The 18,254-nt window shown below is 36.5% G+C and overlaps 2 protein-coding genes across 5 annotated transcripts in view; both read left to right on the top strand.

The window, feature by feature from the left end:
- LOC129569587 (gamma-aminobutyric acid receptor subunit alpha-1) overlaps positions 1–15,697 on the top strand; it is a 19,173-nt gene extending 3,476 nt beyond the window's left edge. The window contains exons 1-14 of one of the 4 annotated variants that reach the window (XM_055448585.1): positions 11,194–11,506; positions 11,587–11,643; positions 12,351–12,503; positions 12,603–12,875; positions 12,968–13,005; positions 13,230–13,297; positions 13,383–13,475; positions 13,564–13,691; positions 13,803–13,885; positions 14,001–14,200; positions 14,285–14,406; positions 14,516–14,825; positions 14,971–15,133; positions 15,223–15,691. In XM_055448585.1, the coding sequence (XP_055304560.1) occupies positions 12,352–12,503; positions 12,603–12,875; positions 12,968–13,005; positions 13,230–13,297; positions 13,383–13,475; positions 13,564–13,691; positions 13,803–13,885; positions 14,001–14,200; positions 14,285–14,406; positions 14,516–14,825; positions 14,971–15,133; positions 15,223–15,386 (1,794 nt within the window). In that variant the 5' untranslated portion in view covers positions 11,194–11,506; positions 11,587–11,643; position 12,351 and the 3' untranslated portion in view covers positions 15,387–15,691. Of the gene's footprint in view, positions 1–11,193; positions 11,507–11,586; positions 11,644–12,350; positions 12,504–12,602; positions 12,876–12,967; positions 13,006–13,229; positions 13,298–13,382; positions 13,476–13,563; positions 13,692–13,802; positions 13,886–14,000; positions 14,201–14,284; positions 14,407–14,515; positions 14,826–14,970; positions 15,134–15,222 lie in introns of those variants that run through there. The other 3 variants (XM_055448586.1, XM_055448582.1, XM_055448583.1) reach the window with 3 other exon arrangements.
- A 186-nt stretch (positions 15,698–15,883) lies between these two features.
- Positions 15,884–16,773, top strand: LOC129569592 (proclotting enzyme-like). Its single transcript, XM_055448613.1, has 3 exons — positions 15,884–16,180; positions 16,263–16,330; positions 16,408–16,773. The coding sequence occupies exons 1-3, from the start codon at positions 16,007–16,009 to the stop codon at positions 16,568–16,570; spliced, it is 405 nt and encodes a 134-aa protein (XP_055304588.1). The 5' UTR covers positions 15,884–16,006; the 3' UTR covers positions 16,571–16,773.
- Positions 16,774–18,254: the final 1,481 nt, after the last annotated feature.

Genomic DNA, 18,254 nt, shown 5'->3' with positions numbered 1-18,254 from the left:
ATGCTGAATCCACGAGTATGCCGACAAGTCCGCTGCTCCATTGAGTAGTGAGCTATTTTGTGTGATATATTGGAATTCCAATCACAGTACGTACAACTAGGGGCATTTAACTCGAAAAAAATTCGTTTTATGCGAAGAATATGCGCTTCAACTTATAGTATGTGGCGATTTCTTCGTACTATGCGTATTATGCGGTGCCTATTCGTTAGAAGTGCACACATTCGATGTCCGAATACTGCATATAGACCATTCATACTTCGAATAATTTCGCATGAATCCTACTAAAATGTTTCCTTCTCTGATTGGTCACACGCCACAATATCGACTATTTTGAATTCAAAGTGCAACGACTTTTTTCATGTAAAAATTCAAGAAATACTTGACTGCAAGTGTTTTATTTGTACTTATTTCGGCTCACATTTTTTGCTGATCATTTTTGTTAACTTCAATCATTTGTACATATGGATTTTTTATTATTTATAATCCAGATGCTATTTCCAAGTATAATGAATCGTCGCACTTATTTTTTCAACGATTTTTATATCTACCAAAACTATCGGCGGTTTTACTTCAATATTTGTATAATATAACATTTTGATTTTCGTTTTCATTCTTATTCTTTGCTATTATATTTTAATTTTGTGTTATATTTAAATTCAATTTTCATCAATTAAGAACAATCTCATTAGCAAGAGATTTGATAAATATTAAAGACAGAAATTGTTGATGTCAAATATTGTTTGAACGAAACTTAACGATACAACAGAATGTTGACATTGTGTTGATGCGTCTTAAATCGCATCGTGGCGTCATTATGTGCACGCGTATTCGCTTCTATGCGTAATATTCGTGACTATGTGCAAAATTCGACACACTTCACTGTGGCACACAATCTATGCGCGTTTATCCGTACAAATCACATATATGAAAAAGAGTAAAAAGCCCCTAGACGCACAAAAATCCAGTCAAAACGTCCTAAAATAGACGACTAACTAGTAGTCAAAAAAATTTCACAATTTTTTATCTTGATTTTTCTTCATCTTGAACTCTTCTTATCAAAAGCGATCTATTGAAGTAAATTCGATGGAAGATTTTTTTTTTTTGATTATGAAATATTTCGGTAATTTTCAGCCGCAAAATGATATTTCACCCATTTTCTTCACTGCGAAGAATTTGTGGCATAAATTGCTTGAAAATCGTTCGTCAATTGAGAAAAAAATCTTATAAGTAATATGCCCCTTGTTATGGATCGGCGGCTATTGTTGTTATTTGCTGTTCGGCTGGCATATCAATAAGAATGTCGAAATCGTTCACTTCGATATTACGCTTCGAAATATGTTCCACCGAATTTTTCCGATCATCTTCCGTATATTTTTCATCTTTTTGGTCGATTTTTCATTTTGGATTTCAATTCAATTTCTTCGTCCACTACTTTTTTTCCACCAACCATTTTATTTCTTGGAATCGTTCAAATGCATCATCTTAGCCATCCTTTTTTTAGTAATTCTCCAAAGAGGAAATGGATATTTTGCTCGTAATTCTTGGATGCTGACATTTTGGTTCAAGAGATTACAATAACATGATGAAATTGAAGACAACATCCAATCCGATATCATTTGATTTAGATTGTTTTTCAGATTAGTTTGTTGTCATGTCAACAAATTCATGCATTTTCAATGTTTCACATTACGGATTTTCTCGTCATGCTTTCATTTTGTCCTCTTTTCATTCATTGTTATTGAATTGTTTCGCATAAGAAAAGGATTTACATTGCAGAAAATGCATTTGAACTGATAATGTGAAAGTTGACAATTTATTTCGCATTCATTAGCTAGTAATACGAAAATGAGCAGTACTTCTTGCGAGGCGAGCACGCTTTTTTCATCTCACATTTTTTATGCTTCGGAATATGAAAAAAGCGACTCCTCATATAATTGAATCAGTATCACAAAGTATGTCGTAATTGGATTACATTGAAAATTAAGTGGCATATTCTTGGGTGAGTTTTAGAAGTCGGGTACAAACATCGTAGCAGATTGCACGACCTTCTATTTGAAGCATTAAGTTGAAGACAAATTTATCAAAAGTCAACTTTGTATCCAAAACCTTTACTTAAACTTATAATTTTTTTTTTGACTGATTGACCACTTAGCTAGAGGCTTTAAAGTGTCTTTTTTTCATTCTCCAATGGAGCTTTATGCAATGATCGCGTATTTTGATGGTTGATTATGATAAAAAATGCACCCAATAAAAAATTCAATGTCAATTTTACAAAAAAAGAGGCCCCGTCGCAAAAAATTAAAATTCATTTGGTTAACTGAGACTCAAGAGCTACCTCTTTGGATTCGATGGCAAAATGACATGAATAACCCCATTAAAGTTAAATCAAAACAACACGACAAATTCAGTAATCTGGATAAACTAACCAATGTTGAAGTCCTTTTAAAAGGTATTTGTTATGGTTTTGCCCCAAGTTTTGCTTTAATCGAATATTCATAAGCATAATCATATGGCAGCAATCTGCTACAGATTAAATTCAAGTAGCACAACAGTGATTTTGTAAACTGAAGCCGCTAGACCTCTGTGAAAATATATGCGCCAGATTAGGATTGTGGGTTCGTCTTTCAAAATTTGTTGGTCGGAAAATGAATTTGAATTTAAAAAAAGGTTTTTGAGAAATGTTGAATTATGAATTCAACGAAGTCTGGTGTGTGTGGATTTTGCCATTGGACAACGGAATGGATGACATATGTTGACAAAATTGTGACCACAGAAAAGAAAATCCCAACACCAACAACGAGACAACGAAATATGAACATTTGCAAATCTTGCAATCGAGTTCCAGAAACAACAACGACAAGCCAAAGATCGCGCGCGCTACATTCAATAGTGTCATATGTATGAATTCATTTTCGATATGAATAATCATTTCGTATTCATTGAATATATTTTGGGGGTTTTTCGAAGTCAAAAGTGAACCGGAGCAGCTAATAAGCAAACGGATAGCATGCGATTACATGAAATGGAACATCCAAACCGTTGGCTGAGTGTCAACAAATCGAGGCAGTTGCCGTAAGCTTGAAATGCAAATTAGAAACTGATCCTTTGCAATTTGTTTACCCAATGCCCCAATGAGTGTCTTGCGCTCAACGGCCAAATAACATTTGCCAGTGAAATGACGACAAACTAAAGCAGAGAAAATAAAGAGAAAAGGAGGAGGCAAGGGGAAGAGAAAAGAGAAACAGAAAACGAGATAGAGAGTCTAAAGGGAATGGAGAGCGAGGGAGGAACAGAACAGAATAGAAGTGAGAGGTAAAACGTTGCTTGAAACTTTGTCGTGCTCGGTGTTGTGCCGACTATTTAAACAATATGCGCGTATGTTTGTACATTCAATTTGGGAGATTTGCAATATTATGTTGATTCATGCAAAATATTTGTGCAACAAACGTACTAAATGAATGACGGACGATAACTAAATGGATTTAAATGTCGATATAAAGATTTCTGCAAAACCAAAATCCTCTGCGCAACGTGTTTTTCTCTCTTTCATTTGATGTTCGTCAAAGATTAAAGGAATGTATCGTTGTAATTCGTTGGAATGGATATGACCCAAATGGCTGTTTGTTTGGAAGTAAATTCGTTTCGTTAAAATGATACCTTGGCTCGTGAGCACTGGCAAACGAAACCTCTGAGGCATTTTTGTGACACACAAGGAGAGAGAGAGAGAGAGAGAGAGAGAGAACGCATTCATTTTCCATTTCATGTTGTGATGAGTTGCCCTTTGGCGAGAAGATAAATAAATAAATCATTTACACCTGATTTGAACACTTTCACATAGATAAATCAAATGGCACTTTCACTATTATGCAATAGTACATGTTGTTGTTGGGCGGGTGCGCGTCACTCTCTCGCATTGACACAACGTGATTGAATTCGATGCAGATTTTATGTCAATATGCACATGCACACATTTCTCATACTCACCCTTTGAATGGCTATAATCAATGCTAAATGGATGCAGTTATTTTTTTTTTCTTTCTTTTTATTTTCGAAGTTTGACGAATTTCGCGCCGCGGGGGAATTGATTGCAATTCACACATGTGCTACTACACAAAGAACCGAAAGGCATTACCAAATGGCATATACCCGAAACTTGCGAAGAGTTGTACAGTGTACACACACAGTGTGTGTGTGTGTGTCGAAATTGCGGATGAAATCATTTTCGTCACCTTGTTTACATAGGGACTTGAACGACGAACTTTGCACATCCGGAAAGAAAAAAAAACTTGCTGTAAATCAAAGTAGCTGAAAATCTTTGAAATCAAAGCATGTTAAATGTTAAAGTACTTTTATTTTGTGAAATGATTCAACACGAACCAATATGAAAATCGAAAAAAGATTCTGCTTTGGTTGCGAAGTTGCCGCAATTGATGGAGGAGGAGGAGACGATGAATATGTTGTACCAATGTCACGAAAAATCGACAAACACAAATGTTGCTTGCTGAAGCGAAAATCGAGGGAAAAAAAGTAGAAAAGGAGCGCGAATGGGTGAAGCGAAGTGGGGCAAAGGGATACAGTTAGAGAGGGGTAACAGGGATGGGGAACCAAAAAAAGGAAATGGAAAAAAGAGAGAGAAATAGATTGGGAGAAAGAGAGAGTGTATGAGAGAAAAGAAAATTCGGAATGCAAAAGATAGTTAATGGAAAGTGCTTTGGGGTGTATTTTGTTGATATGAAACATAAAACTACAATTTAGTGCGAGAGTATGTCGCATTGGCGATGACATGACGATACAATCACATCGACAGAGCGAACGGCGATGAAATTGAGGAGAAAGCTAGAAGAAAAAAAATGTAAACGCTTCGGATCTTCTCTATTGCTTGACATCACGAACAGGTGTTAGAAATTGAGCCACTGTTGTCATATACGCGCGTAACATGGAATCCCGCACCGATGTTCAATTCGATGTGACATTCATGAATTTCAAATCAGGCAATCGGTGATTTTCACCACCAGCCAGCAAGTTAGCAAAAAACGATTTTAAATGAATTTATTAAAGTTAGAGTTTTTTTTGCATGGAGAAAAGGCAAAAGGCGACCGATATGATGTGAAGAGGGAAGGGAAGGGTATTGTTTATGTGCAGTGGTCAGCACACACATAATGCGGATACCTGTCAGAGACCTTATGTCGAACAATCGACAAGCACACAACAACAACAGCAACATCATCAACAAAAACAGCACAACAGGCAGATTGAAAAGGGATCACTGCTTCGGAAACTTATTTTCGCATTAAGGAAAGCAGGAGACGCAATCAGGCAAATCTGAAATAGCTATATTAAAATCAATGGCATGCCAACTTTTTCGGATGGGTTCCAATAAAAAAAAAACTTTAAATTAAAATTCACGCAGCAGCCAAAAAAAAAAACACTCGGGTTCAAGTAAACACAATACAAAAAGAGTTAAGCATTTATTAGCATCGTCCCTTTTTTCTCATTCTTCTATTTTATGAAGTGGTGAATGAAAAAAATGAACGGAGTTATGATTTTTCTTTCCAAAGAGACTCTACATTCAAAGAAAATTAACCGCGGAATTTTCGGCGGTGAAACATGAAAGTCATTTTCGTAAACTCTCTTGTTGCAACATCAACGCGTCAACAATGAAGCGAACAATTCCACTGTGTGGTATGGAAATACAATCCACTTATCAATTGCACGTATAAAATAAATAAGAAGGTAATCCGCGGTGGCTACAGCATATGGTTTCCGTCGTGTAGCATATTTCTTTTTGTTAGGTGGGAAAAAGTTTCGATGTTGTAATACGATAAAATGCGCAAAATATGCGCCTCATAAAATTACATCATTTTGTTTGAGTTGAATTATTTCGACAATGAAATGAACACACGCAACAAATATTCTTCGCTCTTTCTTTCTTTCTCTCTCTCTCTCTCTCTCTCTCTCTCTCTCTCTCGGCCTCTCTTTCGTGCTCTCTCTCTCAAAGGGTATTTGATTCGCCTAAAATATGTTGTTGCTCGTTTGTTACGATACATTTTTGTTGGCGAAAGAGGAAGAGATGTTTTACGATGCAAATAAAATAAATGCCTAGACATGTGCTTGGGAATAATAAGAGACACAGATATGAAGAATAGAATCGAATTTCGCCCATCGAAGTTGAATTTACTTATGCAAAGTAGTTTGTGCTTGAATCCGCGCGAAATGGAACACTTAATCGGGAGAAAAGCAAAAATAAACCGTATAAAATGCAACATTATAGCAAATCCGGAGCAACAATTGCCTGCCACCTTTTTACCGCTATAAATACACATCCACGGCAATATACGGCATCATATGCGCATTCAGATTCGGTGGCATTATATTCAATTGGCATTATTATGTTCGACAACGTTTTATGACCAAAAATGGTTGGCATCTTCAAGAATTATTATGATGGAAAAAATTCGTTCATATTGCAGCTTATCTGCGTGTGTAATCTCATAAATTCTTAAAGAGCCGCTGAAAATGTGCATTTCCATCATCATATGAAATTATAATCGGTTATCCGCCACTATATTCAACATCTATACACAGCATTTAATATGGGCGAGCAAGAACAAGGCAACAACCTACACTCCGACAACGGTTCTGTATGTTTGGCCGAACGTGTTCCAACGCAAGAATTCCAGCCGTTTTCTAATTTCAAATCTAATTTATTCCACATAATTTCAGTTGAATGACTGCCTTTTTGGCGGCTCCCAAACCATGTGTGCATACGTCAATTATTATCTGTGTTATTAACAATTTGGATGGTTTTGGAAATGTTTTATTTGGTACACACACACACACACATCTTTGCATTTCTATTCTTGGATGCGGTTGGAGAAAGATTTGTGCGGCGGCGATGGCGGTTAAACGAAAGACTCGCGCTTCAAGTTCACGCTTTAAGCATAGGGGTATTGCAACGACCATAAAATATATGTATTTCATCAAGTTTATCAAGCTCTTCCCAAGTTTATGCATAGTGTCGAAATTTTGTTCAAGCTCTACCATCTAAATGTACAGTGAAATAATTTACGGGCACGACGTAAGATGGCGTTTTTTCTGGTCAAAAAAGTTGCAATATCCCTTTGGCTTCAAGTGAATTCCAAGCGTTGCCCAAGTTTTGTGTGATGGAATTCATGAAATTACATTGAATCTTCGCCACTGAACAAAGTGTGCATACAGGAGCCCTGTTTCAATTTCAAGCAGTAGCAGCAGCAGCAGCATTGTGATTGTATTATTTACAGCTATTAGAGACGATAAGCAGGATGACATAGCAATGGCAAGGAAAGTGACTACATGAACAGCAGTACGTCATGTGTGCAAGCAAATTTGTTGCTTAAAAAAGCCAGAGCAAGGAAGAGTGAGAGGATGTTAAGTATTAAATAAACAATATTTGAATAAGGGCGAATGTTCTCTTCATGATAATATTCTCTATATGGTGCGTGAATGACGTTATCACTCACAAAATGTGGGGAACATGGTAAAATGTTGTGATCATAACTTGCGTCGTGTTTGATTTTCGCATCTTTTGCCACCAATGTGATTGGTGAAAAAAAAAACGGGAGACTGAGCGAATGAAACGAAAACCGACGAATCGATGAAAAGCAAAACATCTGCCTTGTCAAACTTGCCGCTCTTAACAAAGCATTTTTTAATTAGTTGTCGAACAAGAAAAAAAAACGAACACATTTTACCAAAGTAAAGTTGTCGAACCCAAAATATGCTGGTTCCATGTATGCGTCGTGTGAACCCTTCTTTGGACCGGGTACTTTAGCCGCTTTACAAATATTGATGCTGTTTTAATCATTGGAAAATGTTTTTGGGCTGAAAATGCAAATAGATGGTTTTTTGTGTCAAACAAAACGATGGCAAAGAGTGAGAGCGAGTAGAAAAGAAACACTCTTGCACTTACAGTTCTCATTTGTGGTTTCATTTTTGTGGTTAGTCAAAGTCGCCGAAAGTTTTTTTTGGTCAGAATTTGTTAACAAAAGAAAAATAGAGAGAAACAGAATGTTTCGGTGTTGCGTCAATCGAACATCGAATTCCTTTTTTCAATGTCCGTACAAAATATCCATAAATTGGTCATCACAATGGATGTGACGGTCCATCCATATAGCTGCAATTGTGCACGTTATCAGTGTTTATATGTAATCTATCTAAGACGATTCCAAACGTTCCATGTTGTCAAATTAAAAAGAGCAATGGGTTGACGGGTGAGTTTCTGGTCCGCGTGCGTAATACGTGTGTACTCCGTCGGAACAGACGTGATACAACAGTTTTATTTCAAAATCCTTTTAAGCCAAAAACTTATGGTTGCTGCTGCTATTGCCGCTGCTGGCTGGCTGCTGATGATGACGACGATTCTGTGCTCTGTGTTGTGGTCGCATTCTTTTCATCTTGCTCGAGCGCCGGGACGTGAGACGATCCATAAAGCACGTTACTATACCCAAACAAACTGTATAAAAGTCGAGTGTATTATAAATAATCATCCACAGTTTGTCCTACTGCTACAATGAGTGGCAATTCAGCACTGTGCGCCCTCAATGATATCATCATTCGCCTTTCTCTTTCCCAACGAAACTTTTGTTTTCTAATTTACTGTTTTGGGTGAGAGATATGAATGTGTGTATGTGTGTGTGTGTGTGTGACGAAAGAAGGAACAAACAGACGAGGAAAAAAGATTGCCGACCGATTTTTGGCTGTTATTAGCATTGCCATTTGCTGCGCGAATGAAAGTTCGCCCTTTGTTGATGCTGTTCGGCGACACCGAACATGAAAAAGACTCCATTTTAATCAACTCGCCGAAAATGGCACTTTTTAATGCATTAGAAAAATGATGGCGAAAAGGGAGTTTACAGTGTTTTGGTGTTAATTGAACTGCGCCAAAAAATTACTTTTCAATTCACAAAAAAAATTGCCAACTAATTTCGGCTCATGCCAAAAAGCACGATGGCTATTTCGGCGATCCGTTCAACGAATGCTTTCATTTATTCGAAATTTTTGGGAGCACCGCGTACACTTTCGATTATGTAGCATTTTTGTATTGCCCAACAGATTTCACTTCGGCAAATTTAATGAAACAAACACAAGTATGTTTCATAAATATAGAAAAAAAGGAGAGTAGCAAAAAAAATGGACTGGATTATAAATGTCTGCAATGAGAGCGAATAGGAGAGCGAAAACATTCTGATGAATGAGCATGTTTCCGTTCGGAACACCACCACATCACATCCAGAAAATGAAGACATTTAGCGAATGTTGTAAGCAGCAATTGGTTCAACCGAAAGTTAGTTTTTGTACACGCTGATGTGTGTCCATATGCTTTCAAATCCGAATCCGAGTCAGAATGAGCGCACGAAAAAGAACAACAACAAAAAGAAAACTCAGGAAAAACTTTAACAAAACGGATAATATATTTTGTGATGAAAATAGCCGCAATGCACATCAGTTATCATAATATGATGAGGGCTCTTCAATTTTTGCTCCATTTCAGCATTTCATCGGAGAATATTTATGGTTCCAAATCCGTTTTATGAGCGCACGCTAGCGACGGAATGAGCGAGTGGCAACTCCGATTCAGCGACATACAAACACAAAACCAGCAACAAAAACGAAAACCGCACGTGATGTCATTGAAACGTACAAATCACAGTCGAATTATCAATCTGCGCTTGCCATTTACTTGATCCACTCAAATCTATTCGCATATCTATGTATGTGTGTGCTGCGCTGAATGACAGTAATGAGTTGAATTGTCCGTATAAGAAGAATGATACGAAAGCACACATACGGCAAAGTACGACCTCTATACCTCTATCATATCAAATGTTAAATGCTGCGAAACATTTGCTGCTGCTTAAATCTTTGGCCAGCCACAAAGTGTTACACACTCTTTCGTTTCTGTTTTTCTCTCACTCACTCGTCCGCTCACTACGATTTGTTTAAAGTTTCTTGAGTTCGTGTATGTATGTCAGATCACATTGCATCTTGCACATGAATGGTGCTAAACTCTTGGGCAAAGACCGAGCTGTGTGGATTTAATTTGTTCCTTGCAAGAAAATGCCGAACGAAACTTCTTGAAAATATAATATAAATTAAGAGTAAAACGGCATTTCAAATTACAGAGCCTCAGGAAAAAGGGGAGAATAGACCTGATGATACTACTATCCACTATGGAAATTCGCCATTTGAAAAGTTTGAATGCTGATAAGAGTGAACGAATAACTTCCTGCAAGGATTTCGAATGACACAATCGATGTGGAGATTCGTCGATGTGAAGGTGGTTCTGAATTTCAATCACGGTTTTTTATCGCCTCAGCTGAAATGGTCGACAATGTATTTACATTTGAATTTTCTGCTGCGTGTGGATTTTTTCTTCTCGAATGGGGTTTTCAAAATGAGGTGCGTGCTCAGCAGTCCAAAATTTAGTCATTAACAATCGATTTGTTTGCAATCATGCCACAATTCAATATACACAGAGATCGACACTGATTAGCTGTGGCAATGGAATTGATCGCAAATCGATTTTTTCCTCTATTCGCCCACTGCTCTCGATGTCAAGTTAATTTATTTTAAACAACTTGCATCGGCCATAAATTCAATGTTAGTGAAGTGGGACGAACACCTAGTGCTTAGTCAGTGAAACGCTGATATCGTTTTTAGTGAATGTGAAAATCAAAACGGAGTTGAATGGAACGAAAAAAGTGTGTGAACATGGTTGAAATCATTGAAATGCCATTCTTGAGTTAAAAGACTTCTTCTTTCTTTTTTTTTTTCGTCAAGTTACAAAAGATTTTTCCCGACAACATCCGATGCGATCTCTCCCTTTCACCCATTTGCACTCCTTCTATGTCTTCCATTCGCACATTCTCTCTTTCCATTGCTCTGCATCTAATTCTCTGTGTATCGGATACGCAATATGCCTTAAAAGCTCATGCAATTACATATGCTACATAAGCAAGGCGCTGTTTCTTTTCATCAAGATATTGTGTAACGCTAGGTGTAACGTGTGATAGTGAATTGTTTTTGCACTAACGCAAAAATATGAATTATGAGTATTTGTACATTGTTGTTGCGTGTGTTCCTTTTGCACTGTGTGCCGCGCTTCCATCCAACTCGACTGAAAAGATTTCTCATTTGAGCATTCCGCATTCGTGCTCCGTCTTATAAACAGTTTTGATCTCTGTGCCGATTGCACTTATCCGCTCGTTTACAACACACTTCCAAAAAGGAATTTCCATCGTTTTTCATAATTGTATGCTGGCAAAATGGCATTTTAAGGCATTGTTTGCTGTTTCACTCACTCGCACACTCAATGAGACAGCACGCGACACGGCTCTCTTCATTTAATTTCGCGAAAAACATCACACAAAGAAAGAATACACTGACGGTTGAATGTGAGATGGTGTAAAGACGGGGATATTAGGCATATTTTTCGTGTAAGAAAAGGGTTCATTGAATACGATAAGAGGTAAACGTTGATTTATTGCACTAAACATTTCAACGAATTACAGCATGACATACAACTTTTTTCCTTTTTTCTCTCACCAGACTCTCTATCTTTTTCTCGCTGTTTTTTCCACATGCTCCTTGAAATCCATTTATTTGGTAAATTGAAGCGCACTGTCATATTCTCATTGAACACTGCGGCTACAAGATAAATGTCCTAATTTATAACCAGACGACTCGACTCAATGAAATGCGATAATATTTATTGAATTTTATTTTACACGAGTTTTATTTTTGGCTAACACGCCGGGAGAGAGAGAACGAAAAAAAAGCACGTAATGTGTGCCATTTGAACACGAAAAATAAAAACATACCGTTCGTCGCCCATCTAACTTTTCTGTTTCGCATTGTTGCGAGTGGGTGAGAAAAATCAAGAAACTGACTGTAACAAATCATGTTAACAAATTGAGAACTCCCACTTTAGCGTGTTTCAACGAGCTGTTTCTTTTTTCTTCTTCTTATTTTTCTTTTTTTGCTCGCTTTCACGCGCACATTTGCTCGTACGTTTGAATGCGATGCAGTTAAGAATAGTCATCATCGTGTGTGTATGTGTGTATTACACCACCATCGTTTAGCATTTTAACCCCAATCCCAGTAATAGAGAGATAAATGAAAGGCCTTTGTTTGCGATAGAAGCGTGAATAAAAACGATGCTCCATAAAACTAAAACCAAGGTTAAGAGTTGCTACATCGACGAATACATCGTTTCAAAGTCAATTTTTGTTCCACCCTCTGCATAATCGCACTAACAAAAAAATTCGTTTTTATTCAATCTCTTGCTCGTTTTCTCTATTCCTTTCGCATAGAATGATTGCCGTGGCTTGGATTGCATGCATTTTTACGGTGGCATCAGCTGGTAATTTTCGAAAGCAAAAACGGACATCACCTGCAGCTATGAAAAATTCAACGCTTGCCAGAGAGATTTATTTAACGCAACAGCACATGTTGCAGCACACAAGGTAATTGCTTCGTAAACGTACACACACACACACACACACACACACACCTGAAACCACAACGAGATAATAGCAACTGGGCTTGGGTTTTAATCAATTTAGACACCATAATCTGGTTGCGGATAAAACTAAAGTGATGAAACATGATGAATACGATTCCAATCAACTTGAGAATACAAATCCACCGCTACCGATGAAATACTTCCCATTGAAAAGTATACCACTGTATCATGCACACTATCATCAGCATACGCATAATGCCAGCAATGGATTGATGTACGATACAGTGCGGAATAGATCGTCCATCAGGAAAAGAGCATCGGCGGGTGAAAAACTATCAACCAACATAACCATGGTTCTCGAAAGTTTGTTAAAGTGAGTTTTTCCACAAAGTGGCTTTGTATTCAATTGCATTTTTTTTTCTTTGTTAAATTCTTGTGATTTATGCAAATACTTTCAAACTGTAGGTCATACAAAAGCAACTACTTACCAACTCATGGACAAGGTTTGTTTTGATTTTACCATCTATCTAAATAGACATGGAGAATTGTTATTGTTTTGATTAAAACTAATTTTGCTTTATTTATTTTTCGTTGTAATGATGAAGTCCTGAATTCAGTTCCCTTTGAAAATATTTGTTCAGTGGATTTTAATCCAAAATCAGTTCTGTATTCAAAAAACAATAATGGAACAAGTTTGCATTTGGTAAAAATTCAAGTTTTTTTCCAGGTGTTCCTACGGTGGTGAAAACGAATATATTGATTCGGAGCATGGGACCCATTTCTGAGCTAGATATGGTATACAACATTACATCTATCAAACCTAATGCGCCAAACATGATACAAGTATAAATCTTCTTTTGAAACTAATTAAATTCTTAAGGAATATTCGATGGATTGCTATTTTCGACAATACTGGAGAGACAGCCGGCTCAAATTTGAGGGTCCAATGAAAACGCTATCGTTGAGCATAAAGGTAAAGATAATTTATTATTCAAGTGATATTAATTAATATTCATTAAAAACCTCCAAATGTGTGAAATAATTAACCGTTTAATTTACAGATGCTTGATAAAATTTGGAAGCCAGATTCAACCTTCTTCAATGGAAAACACTCATATGTTCATACGATTACAGTGCCAAATAAGTTACTTCGACTAACTCAAGAAGGGGACATTTTGTATTCGATGAGGCGAGTCACATCTGACAATGAGAATAAGATTGAGAGAATTTATGGAGATATTTAATTACCAATCACAAAATTAGATTGAACATGTTTGAAAATAAATATTCATATTTGCAGGTTAACAATCAAAGCATCGTGTCCAATGGAGTTGAGGAATTTCCCAATGGATCGACAGTCGTGTCCACTGATTTTAGGAAGTTGTACGTCAAATCTTACATATCTGTTAAAAAATGTTGAATATTATGTTTTGCTTAGATTTTTTGCATTTTGACGAATACTTCTATTTGTCCCATTTCTTTCTCCGGAATGACTCAGATGCCTACACGAAAAATTCGTTGGTCTACGAATGGCAAAGTAATGAAGCGGTCAATTTTGTGCAGGGCATGACGTTAAGTCAATTTGATTTGATGAGCATGCCACAAAGCAACTACACATACACTCGTCGCGAAGGTGAATTTTCAGTGGTTCAAGTCTCTTTCAATTTGCAACGTCACACGGGATACTTTTTGATTCAAGTAATTTATTGTTCTCCGTGGAAATGATACTGAAAGGAAATTCGAATCCAATGTGAATGACATTAAAAGCAGTAATTTTTCTAGGTTTATGTTCCTTGTATTTTAATTGTGGTTTTGTCATGGGTATCATTTTGGATTCATCGAGAAGCAACCAGCGATCGTGTAGGCTTGGGAATCACCACTGTTCTTACACTTTCGACAATTAGGTCAGTTTTCGGAGTCTATTTTTGCCCCTTTAATAGAGCTTCACCTTCTTTTGAGAAAATGGAAAAAGTCTAAAGTCTGTGGTTAATTCAATGGTTATTTTTATTTCAGTCTGGATTCGCGTACCGATTTGCCAAAAGTGCGATATGCCACGGCACTCGATTGGTTCTTACTTATGAGCTTCTTTTATTGCATTGCAACGCTATTGGAGTTTGCCGGTGTTCATTTCTTTACGAAAGTTGGAAGTGGCGAGATTCCGGCGTTGACCGATGATGAATGGGAGGATATAGCGGAGACAGTTGAACAAGCTGGATCAATTCACGTTCAATCAAGGGATATATCACCAAGTCAAAATCAACTGCTAGGAACGCAATCCACTTCGGCACGTAAACGCAATTCGATCATTTGCCCCATTTATAATGTAAGACATTTTACTAGAACGGAAGAGTAGATTCTTCACTTTTTCTCTAAACCTAACCTTTTTCTTCTCTTTCTTTTTCATTTTTCTTCTTTGGCTGAACATTTCAAACTGCAATCATAACTGAATTATGATTATAATTCAAAAGCAGGATCCAACAATAATGTTTCCACCGACGTCGTCGCATTCAACCATGGAACGGACAACGCAAACCGAACCGCCAAGAACCAAAAAATGGAAGCAAATTTGGCTATGTTTCTTGGGCGATGACAAATTCCGCAGACAAAGACAACGTGAAGCTACGGAAAAAAGTTAGTTTGCGCCATTGATTCATTCTAGGATTCATTCATCTTTGGTGTTTTTGAATCATAAGAGTAAATTTTTTTTTGAATATTTTCAGGCGGAAACAAAAAGCGATACATCAATTCGGTTTCATTAATTGATCGCAGTGCTCGCATCGGCTTTCCACTTTCATTTGGAATTCTAATTCTACTCTATTGGCTGATTTATGTCACTTATCAAGATGACTTTCCATTGATCAAGCAACAAGGACGTGCACAGTAAACGTTTTTTCAATCGCCAATCACCATAAAATTCTATCGTGCATGTGGTTTCACTGAAAATTGAAACTGTTTCAGCTAGTAACTAGCTGCTAGTTCTGAAAAGTTATACTTCGTCAAAGCCGAAATTATTTATTTATTCAGACATATATTCATAACATAGCACTATCCTACCACCTAATCAAATTTTATTCAACTCAAGCTAATGCTTTAGAATTATACATTATAATACGATGTCAAATTATATTTAATCGCACTAAATAGCCAGCAAATGTCTTTGAATGTTCGTTGAAATCAGAATAAAATAATGTAAAAACGATATTTGCTTACTCCTCTTTCAATTCATTTATAATTTTTACACCTATTTGCAAGTTTATCGGTTGTAAACAAACGCCGCGGTGTAGAATTTTATCGAATCAGTCAAAGGGAATGTTTCTCTGTTGCGTGGCCTTTCAGTGACAACAGCTGTGCGACAGCAATAAGAATCAAATTATGCTGAACGCATTCATTTATCGTACCATCGCAAACCGAGTGTGCTGAACATTGAGCTATTGCTATTTTCGGATCGTACAACCAATCTGCTTGCCACAATCCGAATTCGTTGATTACACTGGAAAATTGGCCATGATTACGGGCTGGATAAACAGTGGGAATGTCAATAAATACCAATTACATCAAATCAGTGTTCCAATTTGGTCAAACAAACAGTGCGAACAAGTACCTGAATATAATGGCCGATTCACACACAATATGATCGGTGCCGGAGAATACAAAAATGGAACTCGTACAGAGTGCAGTGTAAGACTTACAATTACAAATAATTATAATAAGATAAAAGAGCTTAAACCAACATAATTTCTACTATTTATTTGCATTACAGCTTGACATTGGACAAATGTTTATTGACGGTGAGCATGGTGGCATGGAGATGATTGGAATATACACATTGTAAGTTCTACCTTTCTATCGGTTCTGACATCGGTTTGAGAACAAAGAATTCAGTTTCCGTTTCGTTTTCTTTTCAGCGGTACGAAATGTGGTATTCTTGGAATGCCAGCCATTTATACTCGTGTAGATAAATTCATGCCATGGATTAAGCATATATTATCCAATGAATGTATGTGCGTACCTAAGACTGCCGATCAGGATGTCTCTTTGCAAAAATACGATTCCTGTGATTGCGGTTAATATTAAATGATCCATTTTCTCTGTGTTGTCCAATAAAATATAAAAACAATTTGGCAATGCCACGGTGGTATTAAATGATTTGTGCAACATATCAAAATATATTGTTATCATTTCGATCGATTCAAGTATTATGCATAAAATGATTTCGCTCACAAATTTTTCATATAATTTTGAAAATCGCTAACGTGTTGATTTACTCGGAACTGACACGTTAGCGATTTATGGAATTATCACAAAGTCAGTGGAATGAAACGAGTCTTGAAGTGGACTTGCAATGACAAATAAAACCTCAGTATAAAAGCCACTAATATCTGTTTATGTTTTTTCTCATTCATTTTACTAGTTTGCGGATCACGACGAATGGTAAGCTCCTACATCAAAATGCTGTTTTCGTCAATTTCTCAATTAAATATTATTAGATTAATTTTCTTGCGACTAATTATTATTTATTTATTTATAGCTGGTGCATATGTTGGACTGATTGGAGGAACATTTGAAGATTTCCAATGTTCTGGTTCTTTGACTTCAAACAAACACATTTTAATTCCAGCTAAATGTGCATTTATCTTATATAATCTTCAAAAAACGTATGGAATGTTTGTTAGTTTGACTAACGACATTGATCCAAACATACGTGGAACAGTTTCAATATCGCAATTTTGAAATTGGACGAAGATATAAATATTCAACCAATCGCTTTGCCAACATCACAAACCATCGATTACACTGGGAAATTGGCTAAAATTATCAGCTGGAATGATGGCAATGAGAAGAAAGAGGATTGGTGCACAATGAAAAAATCCACATTTGATCAAGATATTATTGTTGCGATGTGGTCGCACCAACAGTGCAACGAAGCGTCATCTGGAACATTTTTGCAACTAACCGAACATATGATTTGCGCCGGATCTGTAGATGGAAGTCGCTTAATTTGTGAACAAAATGTAAGATCGATTTTATCGAGAAAATTTAGAACATAAAAAATTTTCAACTATTTTTTCGGTTTCTAGCTTGACTATGGACAAATAATCACTGAAAATGAGAGCGAAAAAGGCATGGAAATAGTGGGATTATATACTGACAAATGTAATGCAATTTGTTTCCAAATAGTGCATAACGTTAACATTTTTGTGTTCCGATTATGAGGAAATGTTTTAAACTTGACGCATCAAATAGTGAATTGTTTAAAAAATAATAATTTTTAAATGCGAATAAAAGTTTCAAACTTAAAATCCAAATTCTTTCCTGCATCAAACAATTTTTTTTCAGAACCATTGATAGAATAAGACGATCACAATATTTGATGTAAACACGAGATAGAACTGTCATTGAATCTGTGAAAGAGAAAATGTTTCTGTGAATGCGCCTTATCAGTGACATCTATTATGCGGCATCAATTACAATCAAGCGATGCTGAATGCATTCTTTCATCGCACGTGCAAATCGAATGTGCTGAAAATCGGTTTCATTTTGACATTTAAACGAGCCCTTTTACTCTTCAGTGTTTGATGTTACTTTGTTGGACATTTTTAGCATGTCGGATCTACACAAATTCATTTAAAGTATTGAAAGATTTATTTTATTTTCAAAAAGAAAAGATCAAAGTAACTTGACCTTAAGTCTTCTAGGGGTTGATATTAACCAGTTTCAATAAGAAAATTAGAACAACTGTCTGTGTTAATCG

The sequence above is a fragment of the Sitodiplosis mosellana genome, unplaced genomic scaffold (genome assembly GCF_009176505.1).
Source record: "Sitodiplosis mosellana isolate CC-2019 unplaced genomic scaffold, AAFC_SMos_1.0 Smas_scaffold_38, whole genome shotgun sequence".
NCBI lineage: Eukaryota > Metazoa > Arthropoda > Insecta > Diptera > Cecidomyiidae > Sitodiplosis > Sitodiplosis mosellana.
This window is presented reverse-complemented; position numbering and strand designations above follow the sequence as displayed.

Excerpts from the sequence above, each read along its gene's own strand:
- LOC129569592 (XM_055448613.1), top strand. The coding sequence starts at position 16,007 with ATGATTACGGGCTGGATAAACAGTGGGAATGTCAATAAATACCAATTA. Across the intron at positions 16,181-16,262 it reads GAACTCGTACAGAGTGCAGT|CTTGACATTGGACAAATGTT; the intron begins GTAAGACTTACA and ends TTTGCATTACAG. Across the intron at positions 16,331-16,407 it reads ATGATTGGAATATACACATT|CGGTACGAAATGTGGTATTC; the intron begins GTAAGTTCTACC and ends TTTTCTTTTCAG.